Genomic DNA, 21474 nt, shown 5'->3' with positions numbered 1-21474 from the left:
TAAATAGCTTTTCCTCTTGGCACCTTACCCCCAGCCTTTGGTAACCACCATGTACTTCCTATATTTATAAATTGGACTGTTTGGGGTACCTCATAGAAGTGGAATCACACAGTATTTGCCCTTTTGTGAGTGGCTTGTTTCACTTAGCGTAATGTCCTCAAGGTTCATACATCCATGTTGTAGCATCTTACGGGAGTTCCTTCCTTTTTCAGGGCTGCATAATATTCCATTGTACCACATTTAGTTTATCCATTTATCTGTTGATGAACATTTGGATTGCTTCTGCCCTGGCTATTGTGAATAGTGCTGCTCTGAATATATGAATATATATGTGTGAATAGTGCCCACGTACATGGGCATACAAAAATCTCTTTGAGATCTTCTCTTAGTTATTTCAAATATACTACCTAGAAATGGGATTACTGGATCATATGGTTGTTCTGTTTTTAATTTTTTGAGGAACTACTGTACTGTTTTCTGTAGTGGTTGCACCATTTTATAATACCACCAACAGTGCATCAGGGTTCCAACTTCAACACATCCCTGCTACTACCAACTTCAACACATCCTCTGTTTTTTGGTTTTTGGGGTTTGTTTGTTTTGTTTTGTTTTTTTTGATGGTAGCTTTCCTAGTGCGTATATCTCATGTAATTTTGATTTGCATTTCTCTGTTGATTGGTAGTGTTGAGCATCTAGTTATATGCTTGTTGATCATTTGTATTTCCTTTTTGGAGAAATGTCTTTTTAAGTCCTTTGCTTATTTGTAAATCAGTTTTTTTTTGTTGTTGAGTTGTAAGAATTCTTTATATATTCTGGATATTAACTCATTATCAGGTGCTTTGCAGATATTTTCTCCAATTCCATAGATTGCTTTTACATTCTGTTGATTTGTCCTTTGATGAACAAAAATGTTTGTTTAATGTAGTCCCATTGGTCTATTTTTGCTTTTGTTGCCTGTACTTTTGGTGTCATACCCAAGAAATAATTGCCAAATCCAGTGTAATGGAACTTTTCCTTTATGTTTTCTTCTTAGGACTTTCATAACTTTGAGCCTTGAATTTAGGCCTTTAATCCATTTTGAGTTAAATTTTATATATAGTGGAAGATGAAGGTCTAACTTCATTCTCTCTATGAGGATATTCAGTTTTCCTAACAGTTTTTGTTTTAATGACTGTCTTTTCCTCATTGAATGGTCTTGACACCCTTGTTGAAAATCATTTGGCCATATATTTGTGGGTTTATTTCTGGGCTCTCTATTCTGTTCCATTGGTCTTTATGTCAGTAGCACACTGTTTTGATTACTGAAGCTTTGTAATACATTTTGAAATCAGGAAGTGTAAGTCCCCCAACTCTGTTCCTCTTTTTCAAAATTGTTTTAGCTGTTTTGGGTCCCTTGAGATTCCATATGAATTTTAGGATGAGATTTTTCTATTTCCAAAAAAATGCCATTGGGATTTTGATAGAGATTGTGTTGAATCTGTGGATTACTTTAGGTAGTATTGACATGTTAACAGTAGTAAGCCTTCTAGTCAATAAACATGGGATCCTTTCTGTTTGTGTCTTTTTAAATTTCTTTCAGCAATGTTTTGTATTTTTCAGTGTATAATCTTTTACCTCATCATTTAGGTTCATTCCCAAGTATTTTTTAATGCAATTAAAAATGGAATTGTTTTCTTAATTTTCTTTTCTGATTATTCATTGTTAGTATACAGAAATGCAACTGTTTTTTGCATTGATTTTGTATCTTACAGTTGACCCTCTTACAACATGGGGGTTAGGGGGACCAACACTCTGTGCAGCCAAAAATCCGAGTGCAGCTTTCAGCTATCCAAAAACTTAACTACTAATGGCCTACTATCGACCAGAAGCCTTACTGCTAACATAAACAGTTGATTCACTTACATGTATGTTACATGTATTATATACTACATTCTTGCAATAAAATAAGCCATAAGAGAGAAAATGTTAAGAAAATCGTAAGAAAGAGAAAATACGTTTGTAGTATTTCACAGTATTTATTGATACTGTATGTTTATATCATCTGTTTACAAGATGAATCATCAGTACTGACATCAGTGTTGTCTCATATGGCACAAAACACTGCAGATGTTATACATATTATTTCTAACCCTAGACATCAAAAATGAAAAGATAATATGAGAAAGAGATTTGTCTTTATTTGCAGGTGTAACAGTTCATGCATTGATAATGAAGAAGCAGCAGTATGATTGCTTTATGGTAGCTTAAGTGAAATCAGTAAAATTGCTTCACACTGATAGTAGCCTAGCTATACACTAATGAGTGACTCATAAGTTTTTTATGACATGCAGTATTATAGTTACATAATACAGTCTTGAAAACATTGTTAAATTTTTTAAAAAACCACTTACTCGTGACAAGCTGAAATGCAGTTTCTCCAATGATAGAGAGGCATAGGGTACAGTAATATAGTTCTTTAAAAGCAAAGTTATTAAACAGTAAGAAAACTAACACATTGTTAATTTTGTACTAATTATCACTCACCTTATGCCGATGTAAGGATAGGCTGCCCACTTCAGTACAGTCTTACACATGAGGTTGTGCACATACATTTTTGTATGCTTATTGAAAAAAAAAATCCACGTATAAGCAACCTGCACAGTTCAAACCTGTGTTGTTCTGGGGTCAGCTTACAATTTTGCTGAATTTGTTAGTTCTAACAGGTTTTTTTGTGGAATCTTTAGAGTTTCCTACATATAAGACATGTCATCTGCAAACAGAGATAATTCTACTTTTTCCTTTCCAATTTGGATGCCTTTTAAACGATTTTTAATGACACAATGCTTACTATATATTGAGTGAAAATAGGTTGTGAAACTGTAGAGTATTAGTCCAGTTTGTGTATATGGTGGGAGAAACTGTATAATTATTTTTGATAGGACTGAAGGAAAATATCAAAATGCCAATAGTGGGTGTCTTGGGATAGTGGATTTATGGGTGATAATTACTTTATTCTTTATATTTTTCTATATTGGCTGACTTTTCTAAGATAGGAACATTTATGTGATACAATAATAAGGAATGAAATATAGAAGTTTTATTTAGCTTAAAAAAGTTAATTTCCATTATTGATTACCCATGTAGAACTAGACATATTTCAGATGATTTTCTGTCAATATTTATTAATAATTAGAGGATTAAACTAGGAAATACAATTCAGAAGCATCATGATTAATACTTTGAATATATAAACAAGCAGAAATACTTAGAGCAGGTATAAAACACGTAAACTAGTTGATAGTTGATGAAGTAACAATTGGAAAATCTTGCTCGGTAATATGCTTTTCGTGGAAATAATAAAATACGCTGACTTCTTGAAAGCTCAATATATAATATTAAAAAATATTTTGCTGGTGTTAATCAACCTCATGGCCTTTCCCAATATATGGTGACATGAATGGGACAGAATTTTAGGAATTTAAAAGACACACACAATAGGTTTAGGGCTCTGGAATTGTAAACAGGGATCTACCACTTAATGACTGCATAACTTCAGGCAGGTTGCTAGGAGTCATACTAGAGTGGTTCTACTGGGGGAAGGAGGATGTATGAAAATCACCTGTGGAAGTTTTCCTTGATATCCTCAGGTTCTTCATCCTCAGATTCAGCCAACTGCAGATGAGAAATATTTGGGGGGAAAAATTTCGAAAAGTTCCAAAAAGCAAAATCTCTGGGTACTTGCAAAGGCTTTAGTTACAGGTACTGTTCTTTTGTGTTTGTTGGTCCAGTTTAACTTCAGGACTTTGACTTTCCTTTCCTTGAGTAGATGTAGCCATACTAGTTCGTAACTTTACTAGCCATGTTTAGGGTTACATTTTTGCTTCATGCATAAAACAAGGAGTATAGAATGGGGTTTTCCTGGAGTAAATTACCAGGAATTAGATGACAGAGAGAAATGAGGAAGAAGATTAAGGAAAATAGATGTATTTGTGAGAAAGAAAGATTGCCTGATACGGAATTAACTGTCAGGGTGTGAGACAGAAATTATATATAACGTGTGTCCACCTCCCTCTTTTCCCCACCTACCCAAGGGTGTGAAGGGAAGTAGTGCAAAAGAAATAATTTTTTAATCAAATAATTATGTATACTAGTAGCCAAATGTTAAAGTTGTCTGACAGGTGGTGGTTCTCCAAAACAGAATGAAGATGCATTACCTTGGAATGGAAAGGTTGTGTCAAAATAAATAACTGATGTTACAAACTGTTTATCATTTAGATACTTATAACTCAGGAAGTACTTATCCAAACAAAATTACTTAAAACAGAAATTTGCCTGATTGTAAGAATTCCTTGAAGATTGTGATTCAGAGAGTAAAGCGTGAGCCTGGGAATCTCTATTATTAATGGTTGATTTTATGATTGGTTAAGAATGGAAAACAGTGCTTTATAGCATTCAATTTAAAATTTTAATAGAATTAAACTAGCAAGTCTAATGCATAGCCCTTAATTTTATGTAATAGTTGATAATACTAATAAAAAAGTACATTTTAGTTGTCCTAAGGGGTTTATTTTCATATTCCTTGTAAAATGAGCAACAACATATAGCTTTACTCAGTTCTCCATTTTCAGAATTGACATTAAAAGCTATGAATAAAATAATTGATTAGATTTCTTTTTTTAATTGTTCAGTAGCCAGTTACTTTACCCTAAATTTATTATGGAAAAAAAACACACACACAAAATGATGGATTCAAATTTTTCTAATCTTTTAAAATACACCAGTGCAGTAGAAACAATAATAATAATAACAGGTAAGTGATACTTTCTATGTATCTTAGAAATATTAACTTAATTCTCAAGATCATCTTCTGCGATTTAATTATATCCTCATTCGTAGATGAGAAAATTAAGACACAAAGGCACACAAAATAAGGAATAATGAATGCTAAAACCTAGAGAAATAGGCAGGATATTGAAGCAGGCTTAAATCTTGAAGAAACGTGTTTTGAACCAAATAAAATTGTGATTTGAGTTTTAGGTCCTTCACGTAGGGCATAAAGGATAGGAGACAAAGCCCAAGACCCATCCTAGGTGAAAAGCTACCCTGCAAAAAGCTGGAACCCCAGAAGGCTTTTTGTGTGGGTAAACAAGAAATTGCCCATCTCCCAACCAGGGATTACAAAAAATATTACTTGTCTTGAATTGGAGTCACACTATATGTTTGGCTTTAAAAATCTTAGTTTTTTTTTTAGTTGCAGATATCTCCTGGGCACATCCAGCCCACCTAGCAGAAGCTAATGTAATCTTTCCCCTTTAATGCAAGCTGCAAAGAATTTCCACACTTGAAGTTCTAAAAAATAGAGCTCAGAGTGAGAAATTACAGAAGACACAAGGTGCCTAGAGCAAGAGCCAGCAGAAACAACTGTAGGATAGACTTATGAAGATACCAGATTTTGGAATTATATACTCTGTATATGATATGATTAGATAAATAAAAGACTGGTTTGAAATGAATAAAAGGTAAACTGTTGAAAAACAAGCAGATTTGAAAAATCAATGCAAATTTTCCTAGAAATGAAAAATAATGATAGATTTAAAATTCAGTAAGTGTAACAGGTTAGGCATAGCTGAAGAGAGAATGGAGAAACTATGTAAAATATAGCACAGAGAAATAAAGAAATGAAAAATAGGAAAAAAGTATAAAATACATGGAAAATAGAGTGAAAAGATCTAAATTACATCTTCAGGGTAGGGATACAATTGGACAAAGGTAGTATTTTAAAGCATTTATGTTGAAATTTTTTCTAAAATTGACAGAAAACACCAAATATTTAAGAATTCCAGCCAGAATTAGTAAAAAGAAATGTGTATTTGCATATGTCGTAGTGAAACTGTAGAATACTAAAGACAAAAGGATCTTTAAGTCAAATAGAGAAGGACAATGTTAAGTGCAGAGGAAGGACTGTTAAGACTAACAGTGACTTACCAAAGCGATGAAGGAAGAAGACAGTGTATATCTTCAAGGAGCTGAAAGAGAAGGACTGTTGATGAAAATATTTTTCAATAATGAGGGCAAAGTAAAGGCATTTTCAGGTAAAAACTAATGTGTCTGGCACAAGTAGACCCTCGCTAAAGGAAATTCTAAAAGATAAACATTAAGCAGAAGGAATGTGATCCCAGTTCGTAAGTCTGAGATGAAAAAAGAAAGGAAGAGCAAAGAAAGTGATAAATATGGGTAAATCTTGAAAAAGGAAAATATACCTATATAAAATAGTAATGTAAATGAAGGTGAAGTTTTGTGAGGTTCTAGAAAAGGACCAAAATTCTGGCCAACAATAGCACGTGAGTTGGAAGAGATAATTGAGTTACCGCATTCTAAGGTTATTGTTTGTTTGAGAGGAGAATAAAGATATGAATTATGTGTAGTCTTTGCCATAGGAAAGTGTACGCATTAAAATTGCTAGGGTAACTTCTAAAGAACATACATAGAGGGTGTCATTTCCAAACTGGTAATGGAGGGAAAGAAAGAAAAAGACAAAACAAACAGCAACAACAACTCAATCTAAAGATAAGAAAGGATAAAATAGAACCATAGAAAAGAAACAGAAATCACAAAATAAGAGGTAGGTAGATATCCAAATATTTCAGTAATTACTGGAAAAATAAAAAACGGTTAAATGACCTAAGTGAAAGAAAAAGATTATCAGACTAGAGTGCTGTTTTTTGTTAAAGTACTGTTCATGGTGTTTCTGTTTTTTTAAATTAAAACAACACAGAGTGGTTTGAAATGGAAAATAAGGTAAGGAAAGTAAGTTCTCCTGGCTGCATGTCCTGATTCCCACTCATAGAGGTAGCTACAATTTTTTTTTTTTGTTTTCTTCCAGACATTTCCCATATACTGTTCTGCAGACTTCTTTTTTTGTTCTCTCACTTCACAAATATTGGAATATCTTTCCATGTCAGCATATATTGCTGTAATTTGTTCTTATTAATAGCTGCAGAGTGTTTCATTGTACAGATATACCATAATTTAATCCCTTATTGATGTACATTTTGGTTATTTCCACGTTTATTGCCGTTAGAATCAGTGTTGCAGTGAACATCTTTGTATGTATTGTTGGGTATATGTGTTCTAAAGTTTGATTGATAGTGCCAGATGGCTTCCAGAAAGGGTGATCAGTTTTTCATTTTCACAAGCAGTTTCTCAGTACTGTCTCCAAGCTCTGGGTATTTTCAAACTTTGAAGTTTTTGCCAATCTGATGGGACAAAAAAATGTCTTTAATTTGCATTTCTTTAATTTGAGGACAAGCATCCTTTGTAAGTTTATTGGCCTTTATATTTCCTTTACTATAAAGTACCTATCCATCCTTTTTTCTTAGCGTGCTTTTGAAGATATGAGAGTGGGATTATTTATGAAATACTTTTTGAAAGTTGATTTTGAAATTCCAAGATTCCTCTTCTCAGGATAATTTTTTAGTATTTTTGTGGAGTGCTTAGAAATGTCAGATGGAGCATACTAGTAGTAGAAATTAGTTGGTGCGGTCCAGAGGATTTCTTTCAAAGAATTATAGCAAAGTTCAGAGGTGAGGAATATGACATTGGTATTAGCTGTTATGTTTGGTTCTTCTTAGTCTAACATCCATGAAATGAATGTCCAGAAATCAGCAGTTTGACTACATTCCCTAGAAATCAGCAGTTCTTTCTCGGTTTAATCTCTTCCTTGCTCTGAGTTTATTTTTTAGCCCATGCTATGTTGGCATTCTAATCATAGGCCACACATCAATAAGGTAATTGTTCCTCTTTTGCTGGAAAGGGGGCAGAGTAGTAAGTACTTTGCCAGGGGCCTGGCAGTTATTCAACCTCCTCTCAGATATTCCCTTTCCAGTTGTCAGGATTCTTTTTTTTTTTTTTTAACCAGTTGCAGTTGGAAAGTCAGCTGGGGCTATGATGCAGCAACTCCAGAGATCACTTTCTGATTTTGGATTAGGGCTTCATAGCGATGCTGTTTTTCTTTATGTCTTGGGCCAGGCATTCTAGACATTAGGATTATCCTTTTCTTGCTGTAAACTGCCCTGTTGTTTGAAGCAATTATGTGACTCTTCTATGGCTCATTCTGTAAGCCTTTAAATTGCTGTAGGTCAGTAGAACAATTATATAATTATAAATATTGGTTTAATTTTAGCTCAGTATTAAATTAATGATCTACCATATTATTTCAGGGAGGGATATGATGAATCTTACTGTTGTCTTTCATTTTGCCACAATCAGATTTTTAATACCTTTCTCGTTGTTGTTGAAATTTGAGGTGCCTACTGCTTTTAATCATTGCCTAAGTACTATTTTTTGGGACCCATGTGATTGCAAAAACCCTTACGAGGATATTGAATCCAATTGTAATCCAGAGGACCTTTATTACACGTGAGGGGTGCAGCCAACTTACTCCAGTCTATTCCCAGAGTGTGAACACTTAAGACAACTTGCCGATAGCATCAAGAGGCCCTACGGTTCTAGTCTTTTGCCTTCCAAGACTTCTACTCTTTCCTTATTATGTCTTTACAAATTTCTTAAGTGTGGTGTTGTTAGAGTCTGTCTGAATCCTGTTTCGATGGACTGACTGTAGCAGAAGCAGCTGGTAGCTGAGTAAACACTGGCATTGGCTAATTGTATCTGGAGCTAAGAAACTGAGAACAAAGAGCAGCCCTGAGAGTGACCCCAGACACTAAGGCTGTACCTTATAGAGGAGTATGTTGTAGGGGATTGGCTGCCCACTTCAGTTAAAAATTGTGGTTTAGGGTTGCAGTGTGCTGCTAGACAGGAGGTGGCTTAGGAACTAGGGACAATGGTAGAGTTTGTCCACTTTTAAAATTTGCCCTTCAGGATCTTGCAGTGCTCATTACCCTTATTAACAAATCTGTCTCTGAATGTTAGCCTTGAAACGCTGTGGTGGAGGCTGAGATCACTGCTGTAGTGACCTTAGCCACAGTCATTCATGGACTCTTGTTCTAATATTCTACTTTTAACGTGGTTCTCCTGTAGCTAACAACTGACTCAGTCTCCATGCTTCAGATTTTCGAGAGACCAGATATGATTAACTCATCCCATTTTTTTTTTTCAAGTCAGTTGTCCCAGCTCAGTACCTTCAGCAAGTAGAAGATCCCATGGCACACACAGTAGCTTCTGCTACATGGAGCCTTACGAGGGCTGTGGACAGGCTGCCAGTGGTTAGTCCTTTAGGGAAAAAAGTCCTGCTTTAACACAAGTAGGAAATTCAAAAGAGAAAATTGGTTTTTAAGAGAAGATATTGGTACCCCGGGGCATATTAAATTCAAGGTGCTAGCAAGGCATTCAGGTGAAAAATAGCAGGTACATAGTCAAAACTGCAGATATGGGGCTCTGTTTCTCAACTAGTCTAGACTACTAGTGTGGTCATCCTTTCACTGCCAGGGTATGAAGAATGAAGCTTCTCTTCTTTGAGAAAATAACTTCTCAAAACCCATTTATGCATCAACAACAGAGGTGGAGCCTACAGGCCAGAGGCCTCTGAACCTAGTGGATTTAATGCTGTATCTCAGTGAAAGGTAACAGTAGTCTGGCATCACCCAAACAGAAGAATTATATAAACCCAAATTTCAGGTCATTTGGATAAGACTGATGTAAGCCATCAAAGAGTAGCTACATCTGTGATAAATAACTGTATTTAGTTTATCTGACTTTCAGGGTGGACTATAAAACTATTATCTTAATGTAAATGTGCTTCATGGTACAATTTCAGTTCACAGAAGATTCTACCCCTTTTGCATTAAAGTTTAAGGCAGAAGCATGAAACTGGGGTTTATTCACTGAGTTATGTATATTAAAGAAAGCACAATCCTCAAACACCTGAGTTATTAAGGACCTATTCTTGTGAATTCTAGCTTCTAACTACAGTCATTAATATCTGTTGCTTAGTCTCCCCAAGACCCCATCTTTCCTGGCAGAAACCTCACATAGCTGCTACTGGGAGCACAGTTGTGATGTAGAATTCAGCTAATATTCCTGAAAAAGTAGTGGTTTGTTACTTACAGTTTTAATTCAGCAATATTATTGACTTTTACAGGTTAGTTTAAGAATTTAGACGTCATTAAGAAGTTAGGCACCATTTGTGAAATTACTCCTGTGAGAAAATACGTTCTCAATCCCCAGACTTAACTGAAGAATTGTTCAGCACAGCTCAGGTATAAAACTTCTGTGCGCATTTAAGTGAGTAGGTAGAAATCCAAAGTATATATTAACAAAGTTAGGTGATTCTTTATTCTTCTTTCCTTTGTAATTCAGGGCTTCTTGATTAAATGAAGGATGGGCTAGAATCTAGCCAGCTTGTTGAAATTAGCATGTATAAAGAATAATATTTAACAGTGTAGGGGAAAAGGCTTAGGTGGAGGAGTGAGAAATACTGTAATGGAAGACGCTCAGGAGAATAAGGAAGAAGGAACAGTTCTTTGTGCCCATGAGTGGACAAAGGAACTCCCCGCATCTAGGTGGACAGGCTTTTTACTGTAATCTTCAGGAGTTACTCCCCACTTCTGCCTCAGTTGATAATGGGGAACTTGAGATTATCATCTATTTTGGATCATCATTGATCTCCCGTTGGCAGACTATTAAGAAATAATTTTTTTCTTTTTCTTTCACTTTTTAGAAACTCTAGTGCTTGCTGAAATAAATTTCTTACTGTAAAATATTGCCATGGTTGCACATATGTTTGTTATATGTAACCATTCACGGGATACTTGTTTTCCCATTTTACAAACAAAAGCTAAATTTTCTTTAAAGATTTTCACTCAGATTTTTATTGTTAGAAGATTGTTACCTTATTTATCTAGTTCTTTAAAATTAACACTAAATTACTTAACTGAATTATCAGTTAACGTTTACATGAAGGGATTGTTGAAAAGAGTACCTTAATGATTATAAATAAATTTGGTGTATCATACCTAAATTAAATATATGTATAAACCACATCAGTAATGATTGATTCTTTAAAAGGCATTTTATGACATGGCAAAAATATTTAAAGCTTTGTTTTGATTCTGAATCAAAAGCTGTAATATAAAGGGGAAAATATCTGATTTGTGTGAGGATTTTATTTATTTATCTAAGTCCTAACTTCTGAGTTTTTCCTTCTTGGCCTTGTATGCTATTCTAAGATGACTTAAAGTTAGAGGGGGAGCTTATCTAGACATCACTGGTTTTAAACTTGATGTTGTTTTACCAAAGACCATTACAAAACACTATCTAATGAAAAAATCTTATGGTGATGTCCTAACAAGGAACATTTTTGTTTGTATCTTTCTTGTCTCCAGCATGTAGTTGTGTTGCTATTGCATTTATTCTGTGTCAAATATCGTACTCAGTGCACTGCATACTCTTTCTCACAGCATTTCCAACTGAGGGACTTGCATAGTCAGAAATTTAGGGGCATAAGAATCTGTTACAAAAATGGCCAGCAGCTGGTATTACCAAACTGTAGGGAATGTTTAGGGAATGATAGATAAGGAAGCTAAACAGGTGGAATGAATCCAGATGGTACTTAATGGATTCAGCCATGATTCAGAGGGTTAAACTGTCCAAGGTTACATTGCTAGGGAATAGCTGAGTTGGGAATTGAGTCTGGGAGTGTCTAATCCAGACCTCGAGCTTTTCTACATTATATTGCATTCACATAATGCAAATGCAATCATTTTATCAATTCCTAAACTCCTTTTACTGGAGTAAACACCATTGCTATTGAAAAATGAAGTTTGATAGTGACAATATCATTCTAGGCTGTATTCCTGTAATAACCACCAAATTCCCATAAATAACCAATATTTTATTTTTGTATAACTTTTTCTGATTAAAAACTCAAACAGGTTTTTGATAGATAAATTGGAAAATGCAAGTCAAAAAAGAAAGCAAAATTACTTTAAATTTTACTGCCCAGATACAAACATCATATGTATTTTTGAGACTTTTTTCTATATACATACGTACTTACATAATATATATAAAATATCCCTTTTTCATTTAACATATCATGAACATATTTTAATATTTTCATATCAAAACATGTTTTAACTGTACTGTAATATCTATGACTGTACCATAAGTTATTTAAGCATTTCATTTTTTTTACTGAATTATAGTCATTTTACAATGTGTCAATTTCTGGTGTACAGCACACATTTCATTATTAAGTAACATTATAGAGAATATCATCTCTGCATATCTCAAGAAAATAAATTTTGAAGTGAAATTATGAGTTCTAAGATTTTATACATGTTTAAGGCTTATGGCTTTATAGAAAGAATGTAGTGGTTTACATTCCCATTAAAGTATTTGAGAATGCCTAATTCCTCATCTTTATCTAATACTTACTGTAAAGTTTTCCTTCCTTCTTCCCACTTAGACTCAAAATGTAACATGGTGATCAAGTTATTATCATTTTGTTTTATAGGAGATGATTTTTCTTTGATTCAGCAAGAGATATTTATGGTTAAAGAATGTAAGCATTGCAACATAGTTGCCTATTTTGGGAGCTATCTCAGGTAAAAAAATAAAAAGCTTCTATTTTTTTTGTATTTTATATTTCTTTACTACCACTCTCCCTCCCTTTCATGTAAGTGCTGTTTTGTATGTAAATTTTTAAAATTACTTGCCTAAAGTTCTAAAATTTATTAGGTTTTCTTTTTGTCTCCCCTGTTGTATTAATAATGACAGCTTCATTTATGCATGTATACCTTATCTGTCAACCTTAATGAAAGAGTATGAATGATTACAAGTTAAGTGTTCTAGCTTATAAAACCAATCATATTCTAAACAATTTAAGGTGGGAACAAAACTGAAATTAATATGCTTTTCTGTATCTTGAAGAAAGACTGCCAGGGCCATTTCCTTTTGCATTGTGCCGTCTGTCCTAAACGTGTGCTGAAGAGTGAATGCCTTCAAAGTTTGTCAGTGGTTGAAAAGTACTAACTAATTTTCTTTCTTTTTCATATTAGTCGGGAAAAACTGTGGATTTGTATGGAATACTGTGGTGGTGGATCACTTCAAGATATTTACCATGGTACTGTTAATTTGACTCTACATTTTAAAACTGACTTTGACGTTAATGATTGTTGTTTGACATTTCTAGTTAAGGGCTATAAACAGCTAGATTTATTGTTTTATGTTCTTCTGTTCTGCTTCTAGACTATTCCATAAAAGAAACCTTAATTTTGTATTTTGTTGGTTATTCAGTTAAATTGCAAGAGCCTGAACTGAGAAGTCCAAGAGTACATGAACAATCCAGATTTTACTTTTCAGATGTAGTCTCTAGGAAAGTATTTAATCTACAAATGAAAGTGCCTAAAGTTCCTTGTAAATTAGAATCGAAATGCAAAGGGTGACTCTCACATAAAGCAAATTATATATATATATATATCTTAATAATAATGAAACTTGCTAACTAAGGAAACAATTTAGTTGTTGCTATAGTATTTTTGTGTTAAAATATATAATTTTAAGAATTTGGAGTATTTTATGTAGCATTATGTTAATTTAGCAGTTTTCTGAATTGAATTTGATTTTCCCTTATAATACTATTTAGGAATAGTTTTCATTTCGCCTCTGCAGTTTAGCTTCCAGTTTGTTTTGTTGTTGACAATTTCATGAGACTACGGATAGATCCTTATAAAATAATTTTTCTTTGTTTAAGTGGTAAATGCAACTGTACATTATATAATTTGTTAAGAATTACGTGAAATATTTTTAAACATTCCTAAACTGAAATCTTTATATTAAATGCCTTATCAGATTTCAGTCATGCAGTTTACAAATGCAACCATGGTAGATGTGAAAACAAATGCTATTCCAGTTTAAATAATATTTGTAGCTTGTAGGGGTGAAATTTTTAAACTGTCAGTCAATAGAACAGTGGTTAAATAAACTACACTGCACTTATAATATGAAATACTATGCATATTCAAAAAGATGAAGTAGCTCCATTTATACTGACCTGGATGTGTATCTCCCCAAAGCCTCTTTTTAAGTGGAAAAAGTGAATCATGAAAAAATATGTATAAACTAATTGATCACACTTAGACTTTTTAAAATTATACTTTTGAAAGCACACATATGAATGTAAATGTGTAACAAAATGAAAGAACACATAACAGACTGGTAAGTCATTACGTCTAGGGGAAAAGAAGTGAGACTCAGGTAAAAGTTTGAATTATAATGAAGATATATTGATGTATTCTTTAATTATAAATTCATAAATACAATAATTATTTAATTTTGTCATAACAAATAACCCATGACAAAAAAACAGTCATGACAGATGTCTAAACTTTGGTCGCTGCCTCTTTTTATGTAAAATAATATTTAATACCACATAAATGTTACAAATATACAAAATATTACGAAGAGTTTTTAAAACAAAAACTAATCCCATTTTTTAAAAGAGAAAAATATTTTATTCCCTTATTTAATAATCTTTCATTTTCTTATATATTATACCGTACTAGAGTGAAATGGCTGTTCTGTTTTATTTTACCCCTGCTATTGACTTTTAAGAATTATTGGTAGAAAACGGCTCTATGCCACTTTATTTAAAATTCTTTTCTATGATTTTATGAAGAATTGTGATCTTTTATATGAAGAGTTTTTATCCAGTATTTATAATTTTTATCCACAACACAGTTTTACAGAATGAGAACTAAAGAATATGGATTAATAAAACTATACAGCTGGCATTTTTTACTGCTTACTCTTTTAAACTGAAAGAATTGTTTTGAGGCATTTGTTTTATTCCTTTATGAAATGTCTGCTTTGCATTATTAAGCCTGCTATTAATTGAATTAAATTGAATCTAAGAAGTATTCATCCCTATAAATAATATACTAAATAGCATAGTAATCAAGAACAACTGCACCTGTAATGAACTGTTAATTAAGTGGTTTCCCTTCTTTTACTGCTATTTCATCAAGTTACTAAGAATCAGTTTTATGCTCCTGAGTAGTTGTGGAGAACCAGTGATTAAAATATTCAGTAAAATACTGTCTTAAGTAAAGCTTACATGTAAGTATCTGATTTTGATTTCACTGTCAGCAAATACCACCCCAGATTTCAAATATTCTCTCATGATATTGGAAGGCATTGTTCCAAAGCCCCTACTCAAGTATTTGCAGAAGGATTTTATATTTTATAGCCTGGAGAGATCTGATTGGATGTCACAAGTGACCTGATTACTTTTTAGATTCTTAGATAAGGTACTGAATCAAACTTGCTCTTTTGATATAGTAAAGAATTATGCTAAAGAAATAGTATCTTGATCTTTAAAAAAATATGTGATGCCTTACAGTATATTTCAGCAGTCGATTTCTTTATGGTCCTCTAACTTGTGTATTTAACTGTGATTAATTATATGTTTTTCTCATGTAGGGGCTTTATTTTTAAAAAATTGTTCAGAATTGAGATCATGTCCATTGCTTTGTATAGAACATCCTGTGAAGTCCAGTACTGTGCTTCACACGTAATAATAGGTGTTTATTTTGACTGACAAAAGTTGTTATGGAGCCTTCCATTGTTAAAGTACATTTAAAATTTTTCAACTTTACTATTTTGGTTTCCTGATGATAAGAATAATATATGTTCATGATGAGAAGTCACCCAATGATATGTACAGAAGAGGTTTTATAACAGTTTGTCATTTTTAAAGTAGACTGTTTTTAATCTGTTATATTCAAATGTGTAACAATGTGGTCTCTTTTTTTCTTTTTAGTTACTGGACCATTATCAGAATTGCAAATAGCCTATGTATGCAGAGAAACTTTACAGGTACTACATCTGCTTATACAAACAGAAATGCAGTTCTAGTTTCACAATTGAAAACTATAAAATAGTGATCTGCCCAAACGAAAAATAATAGACAAAATTTTTCTGTTAACCTCTCATTGTAATTCTGTAAGAATAACTATTCTTTTGTGACTGAGTCTCAGGAATTCATGTAAGCTGATGCTGACGTACACAATGATGATATTTGGTGTTCTACTTTGTGGTGCTTGGTGCTCAGTTGCTTGTGTACAAAGCTGAGGAAAGCCATAGGTATGAATTGGTTTTCAAGAATGGATTACCAGACTTCTCAATTATAACAAGTTGCCTAAGCTTTTCCTTCAAGTTTTATGTCAGTAAAAGGAATCTTTTTGCACAAGACATGAGGTCTTTTACCATTTCTCCCAAAATGAAATTAAAGTGGCATAACAATAACCCAAATGTAATCTGGAAATCCTTGTTCTGTGTGATATTAGTAAGTGTTACTGATATCAGAATCCCCTTTTATAAGCTTGGTAAACATTGGTTAAATTAAACAGAGATTTCCTTACTTCTTCATTTCAGATTCTGTGAGAACTCTTAGGATGCTAAAGTAGGTTGTGAATCTTCAGTGGGTATATAGAGTATGCAAAATTTCTTCCCATTTTTTTTTTCAGTTCCTTGAAAGACTATTCAATGAGAAAATTAGCAGTTAGTAATTTTATTAATATACTTTAAGGCATTTAATTTAGGAAGTGGAATAAGTAGTGGTGACTGTATTTTTTATTTTGGCAATTCACAACTGATAATTGTTCATTGCTGCTTCTGTCTCTACATTTCCTAGATTGTGTAGTTTGTTTAGAAGTGAAATTGGTATTCTATATGTTATTTGATATTTTAGAAATTAGGAGTTTGACCTGACTTAAGAGGAAGCTCTAGTCATTTCAAAAAGAGTTGGTTTCCACATGTTTTAAAAGACATGCCATGCTAAATTTTATTGTTAGATATATGAAAGTAAATTTCTTCAACATATACATATATTTCTGTAATATTCACATAACATAAAAATCTACTTTTTTGTATCCTAGAAAGCTAATCATGTGCTCATAGCAAAGAATTCGTAGCAGATTTTTTTTAATATATTTTAATTTCCAAAGCTCATTGCTTCTTTATGTAGTGGACAGAGTACAAAATGGAAGTGAAAAACCAAAACTTGCATTTGCATTCTGGCCTTGGTATGTAACTATAATCTCTTCTATGGTTGTAGTTCCCCAAGTATAAAATGAGGCTTTGGAAGGGAGGGACCTCCAAGATATTAGTTCCAATTTAAAAATTCTATTATCCTGACAAGGTTCCACATCTGGTGTCTGTCAACAGATGAATGGATAAAAAGGCATGCCTTGTATATACAATGGAATATTATTCAGCCATAACAAAGAAGAAGATCCTGTCATTTGTGAGAGTACAGATGTACATGGAGGACATTATGCTAAGTGAAATAATAAGCCAGGCACAGGAGCTAAGTCCTCACTTGTATATAGAATCTCACTTATATGTAGAATCTAAAAAAGTTGAACTCACAGAACAAAATTCTCAACTACCACTTAAAGAAACTAGAAAAAGATGAGCAAATTAAAGCCAAAATAAGCAGAGAAAGGAAGTAATAAAGATCATAGTGGAAATCAATGAAATAGAAAGCAGAAAAAATGTGAGAAAATTAATGAAACCAAAATCTGATTCTTTGAGAAGATCAAGAAAATTTGTAAACCTCTATGCAGATTTTTGGGAAAAATAAAAAGAGAAGTTACAAGTTAACAATATTTGGGATGAATGAGGGGACATTATGACAGAATCTACAAATATTAAAAGGATAATAAGGATATTCAATAACCAAGAAATATTATGAACAGCTTTATGCCAAAAAAGCCTGCAACTTAGATGAAATGGAAATAGACAGTTTCTTCGAGAGATACAAACTGTCAAAGCTCAGTCAATTAAAAATCATCTAAATAGTCCTCTCTTCCCACAAAGAACCCTCCAAGCCACATGATATCATGGATAAATTCTGCCAAACATTTATGGAGGAAAGAGTGCCAATTTAACACAGACTCTTCTAGAAAATTTAAATATAAAGAATACCTCCCAAGTCATTTTATGAGGTGAATGTTACTCTGAAACCAAAATCAGACTTTACAAGAGAATAAAATTATAGACTAATATCCTTCATAAACGTAGATACAAAAATTAAAAAGGAAAATAAAAGATTAGCAAAGATAATCCAATAATATATAAACAGATAATACATCATAAATAAGTGGGATTTATCCTAGAATGCAATGTTGATTTAACATTCAAAAGTCAGTTCAAGTAATTGATTATATTAGCAAACAAAAAGAGAAAAAAAATATGATCATCCAAATAGACACAGAAAAACCATTCAGCTAAATCCAACATTTATTTCTGATGAAAATTCATAGCATACTGAGAACAGAAAGGAATTTACTCAACCTGATAAAGAGCACCTATGAAAAACCTACAGCTAAATCATACTTAGTGGTAAAACACTAGGTCTTTCTCACCATGGTCAAACAAGGCTGCACTCACCACTTTTTTTTTTTTTTTTAAACATTGTACTAGAGGTTTTGTCCAGTGCAAAAAGAATAAGCAATGAAATAAAAGGCCTCTAGATTAGAAAGTAAGAAGTAAAACTGTCTTTATTCACAGACCACATAATCATCTTTGTAGAAAATGGAATAGAATCTACAAGGTAGCTACTAGAACTGGTGCAGCTAGGAAGGCTACAAGATTCAAGATCAGTTGACAGAATCAGTTGGATTTCCATACACTAGCAACAATCAGAAATTAAAAATTTAAAAAATACTACTTACAATAACAAAAATATGCCATTCTTAGAAATACATAAAAGAAAGATGCGTAAATACCTGTATACTGAAAACTACAAAACTGCTGAGTGAAATTTAAAAAGACCTAAATCAGCTGAGAGCTTCACCATCTGTAGTATTCCTGCGTTCATGGATCAGAAGACTCAGTATGGTTAAGATAACAATTCTGCCCAAATTGACCTGTAGATTCAGTGCGATTCCAATCAAAATCAAAGGAAGATTTTTTTTCCTGTTGAAATTGACAAGCTAATTTTAAAATTCCTACAGAAATACAAAGGCCCTGGAATATTCAAACAGCTGTGAAAAAAAAAGAACAAAATTTGAAGGCCAACAGTAGCAATTTCAAGACTTTATAAAACCGCATTAATCAAATGTAGTTTAAGGCATAAGGAAAGATAAGTAGTTTAGTGGGACAGAATATAAAGAAAAAAATCCACACATCGCTACTGATTTTTGACAAAGGTGAAAAGACAATTTAGTGGAGAAAGGAGCTTTTCAATAAGTGGTTCTGAAATAATTGAACATCCATATACAAACAAATGAAACTTTGAACCATATTTCACACCATATGTAAAAATTAACTGAGTATTAATCACTTAGACCTAAATATAAAACTTCAAACTAGAACTTCTAAAGAAAACATAGGAGAAAATCTTGCAATCCTAAGTTAAGCAAAGCCTTTTCAGACATAACACAAAAAAGCATGATCCATAAAGGAAAAACTTGGCATATTTGACTTCATCAAAATTAAGAACTTTTGCTTCTCAAGATACATTGTTAAGAGAATGAAGACAAGCTTCAGACAAGAAGATATTTGCAAAGTATAAATCTGATTAAGGACTTGAATCCAGAATATTTAAGGAACTCTCAAAATTCAGGTAAATAGGAAAACAACCACCAAATATATAAATGGACAAAAGATTTGAACAGACAGTTCACCAAAGAAGCTATATAGATAGCAAATAAAGACATGGAGAAGATGCTCAGTATCATTAGTGATTAGAAAAATGTGAATTAAAACCACAATGAGATACTACTACATACCAGTTCCTTGGCAAGGTTGGTGAGGATGTAGATTAACTGGAACTCTCAGACACTGCTGGTTTCAGCATAAAATGGTACAGCTGCTTTGGAAAACAGTTTGACAGTTGCGTAAAAGTTTAAACTTGTACCGCCATATGATCCAGCCATTATACTCCTAAATATTTACCCAAGAGGGAAAGATCATGCAAATACTTGGTGTAAATCTTCATAAGCAGGTTTATATATAATAGCCCCAAACTAGAAACAACTAAACAACCCAAATGCCTATCAACAGGTGGATAAGTAAACAAATTCTGTAGTATCTGTACAGTGGAATACTACTCAGTAATAAAGAATGAAATTGACAACACATTAAACAAGGAATGTCAAATTATTGTGAATGAAAGAAGCCAGACAAAAAGGAATATACTGTAGGATTCCATTTACATAAAACCCTAGAAAATTTTAAAATTACCTATAGCAACAGAAAATAGATAGGTGTTTGTATGTGAGAGGGACTTTTGGGAGCAATGGATAATATATTAATTATCTTGGTTGTGGTGATAGTATCATAGTAAAATATTTCTGATTTTTGCCAGAAAATGAACTCAAAATCTTAAAACACAGTAAACACTGATTAGTGAAAAGAAACTCATCTAGGTTTTTTTATCCTCAAAAGAAGGACATTCTAGTTTCTTATTCAACAAAAATTTAAGTGGAAAATTAGGTTTGCAGTTTTACTAATGCATACTTTTTTTTTAAATTTCAGGGTCTTGCATATTTGCATACTAAAGGCAAAATGCATAGAGATATCAAAGTAAGTTTATTTAACTCAATTTAAACTCAATATGTTTAAATTTGATAATTTTATTGATAGGAATTTTATGATGCTAATTTAATAATATTTGTATTTTTGTTTTAGGGTGCAAATATTTTACTGACAGATCATGGTGATGTAAAATTAGGTATGTTATTTCAAATTCCTAAATTTTTTTCCAAAAATGTTTTAATAAAATTTTAAGTGAGAATTAACACTATACAAATTTAATATTCATATGAAGAACAACAATAAGATTCATCTTTGATCTACTAATTTTACTTCTGAGATTAAATTTAAGGAAATTAATCCTGAAGGTAAAAAAAAGTCCATATTCACAAAAATACCAATCATAACATTATTTATAACAGAAAAATGAGAACATAGGTTTAGCAGTAGAAAAACTACTTAACTGTGATAAATCAACTTATGGAACAGTATTCTGTCATCAAAATTAATAGTTAATAAGAATAAGAGTAAAATCCCCTAGTGTGTTTAATGGCAAAATGAACTATATGAGTCTTCAGTTTTTCAGAACCATGTTTAACAACAACAATAAAAAAAAGTTTATGCATAGAAAAAGGCACTTTTTAAAATAGCACTAAAATATTAACCCGGTTGTGTTAGAATAAAAGGAATCCAGGTAGATGTTTTATTTTTTGCTCTTTTTTACCAAATTAACTCAAGGAACTTTTAATGAAAATTTTTTATTAAGTTTGTTTTTAATAAAGTATGTTTTCATTCTAGGAAAGTACCAATAAGTTGTTTTCTTTTAATGATTATGTTATGAACCAAACAAGAAGATACTTAGCATTTTCTCTAGCATTTACATACATTTCTCTAGCATTACTATCTGAGTTATTAATAATGGCATGCCTGAGGGTAAAATTTAGAAATGGTGGTTGTATTGAAAACTAAAATTTTCTGCTCTGTCTTTTCCCCACC

General features: G+C 32.4%; 1 protein-coding gene across 4 annotated transcripts in view; it reads left to right on the top strand.

Annotated features, from left to right (window-relative positions):
* The window catches only part of MAP4K5 (mitogen-activated protein kinase kinase kinase kinase 5), a 112783-nt gene that overhangs the window by 35086 nt on the left and 56223 nt on the right, over window positions 1–21474 (top strand). For all 4 annotated transcript variants that reach the window (XM_032482007.1, XM_032482009.1, XM_032482010.1 and 1 more), the window contains exons 4-8: window positions 12452–12542; window positions 12996–13060; window positions 15758–15813; window positions 20482–20529; window positions 20635–20677. In XM_032482007.1, the coding sequence (XP_032337898.1) occupies window positions 12452–12542; window positions 12996–13060; window positions 15758–15813; window positions 20482–20529; window positions 20635–20677 (303 nt within the window). The remainder of the gene's footprint in view (window positions 1–12451; window positions 12543–12995; window positions 13061–15757; window positions 15814–20481; window positions 20530–20634; window positions 20678–21474) is intronic.

This window comes from Camelus ferus, chromosome 6 (genome assembly GCF_009834535.1).
Source record: "Camelus ferus isolate YT-003-E chromosome 6, BCGSAC_Cfer_1.0, whole genome shotgun sequence".
Classification (NCBI taxonomy): Eukaryota; Metazoa; Chordata; class Mammalia; order Artiodactyla; family Camelidae; genus Camelus; species Camelus ferus.
This window is presented reverse-complemented; position numbering and strand designations above follow the sequence as displayed.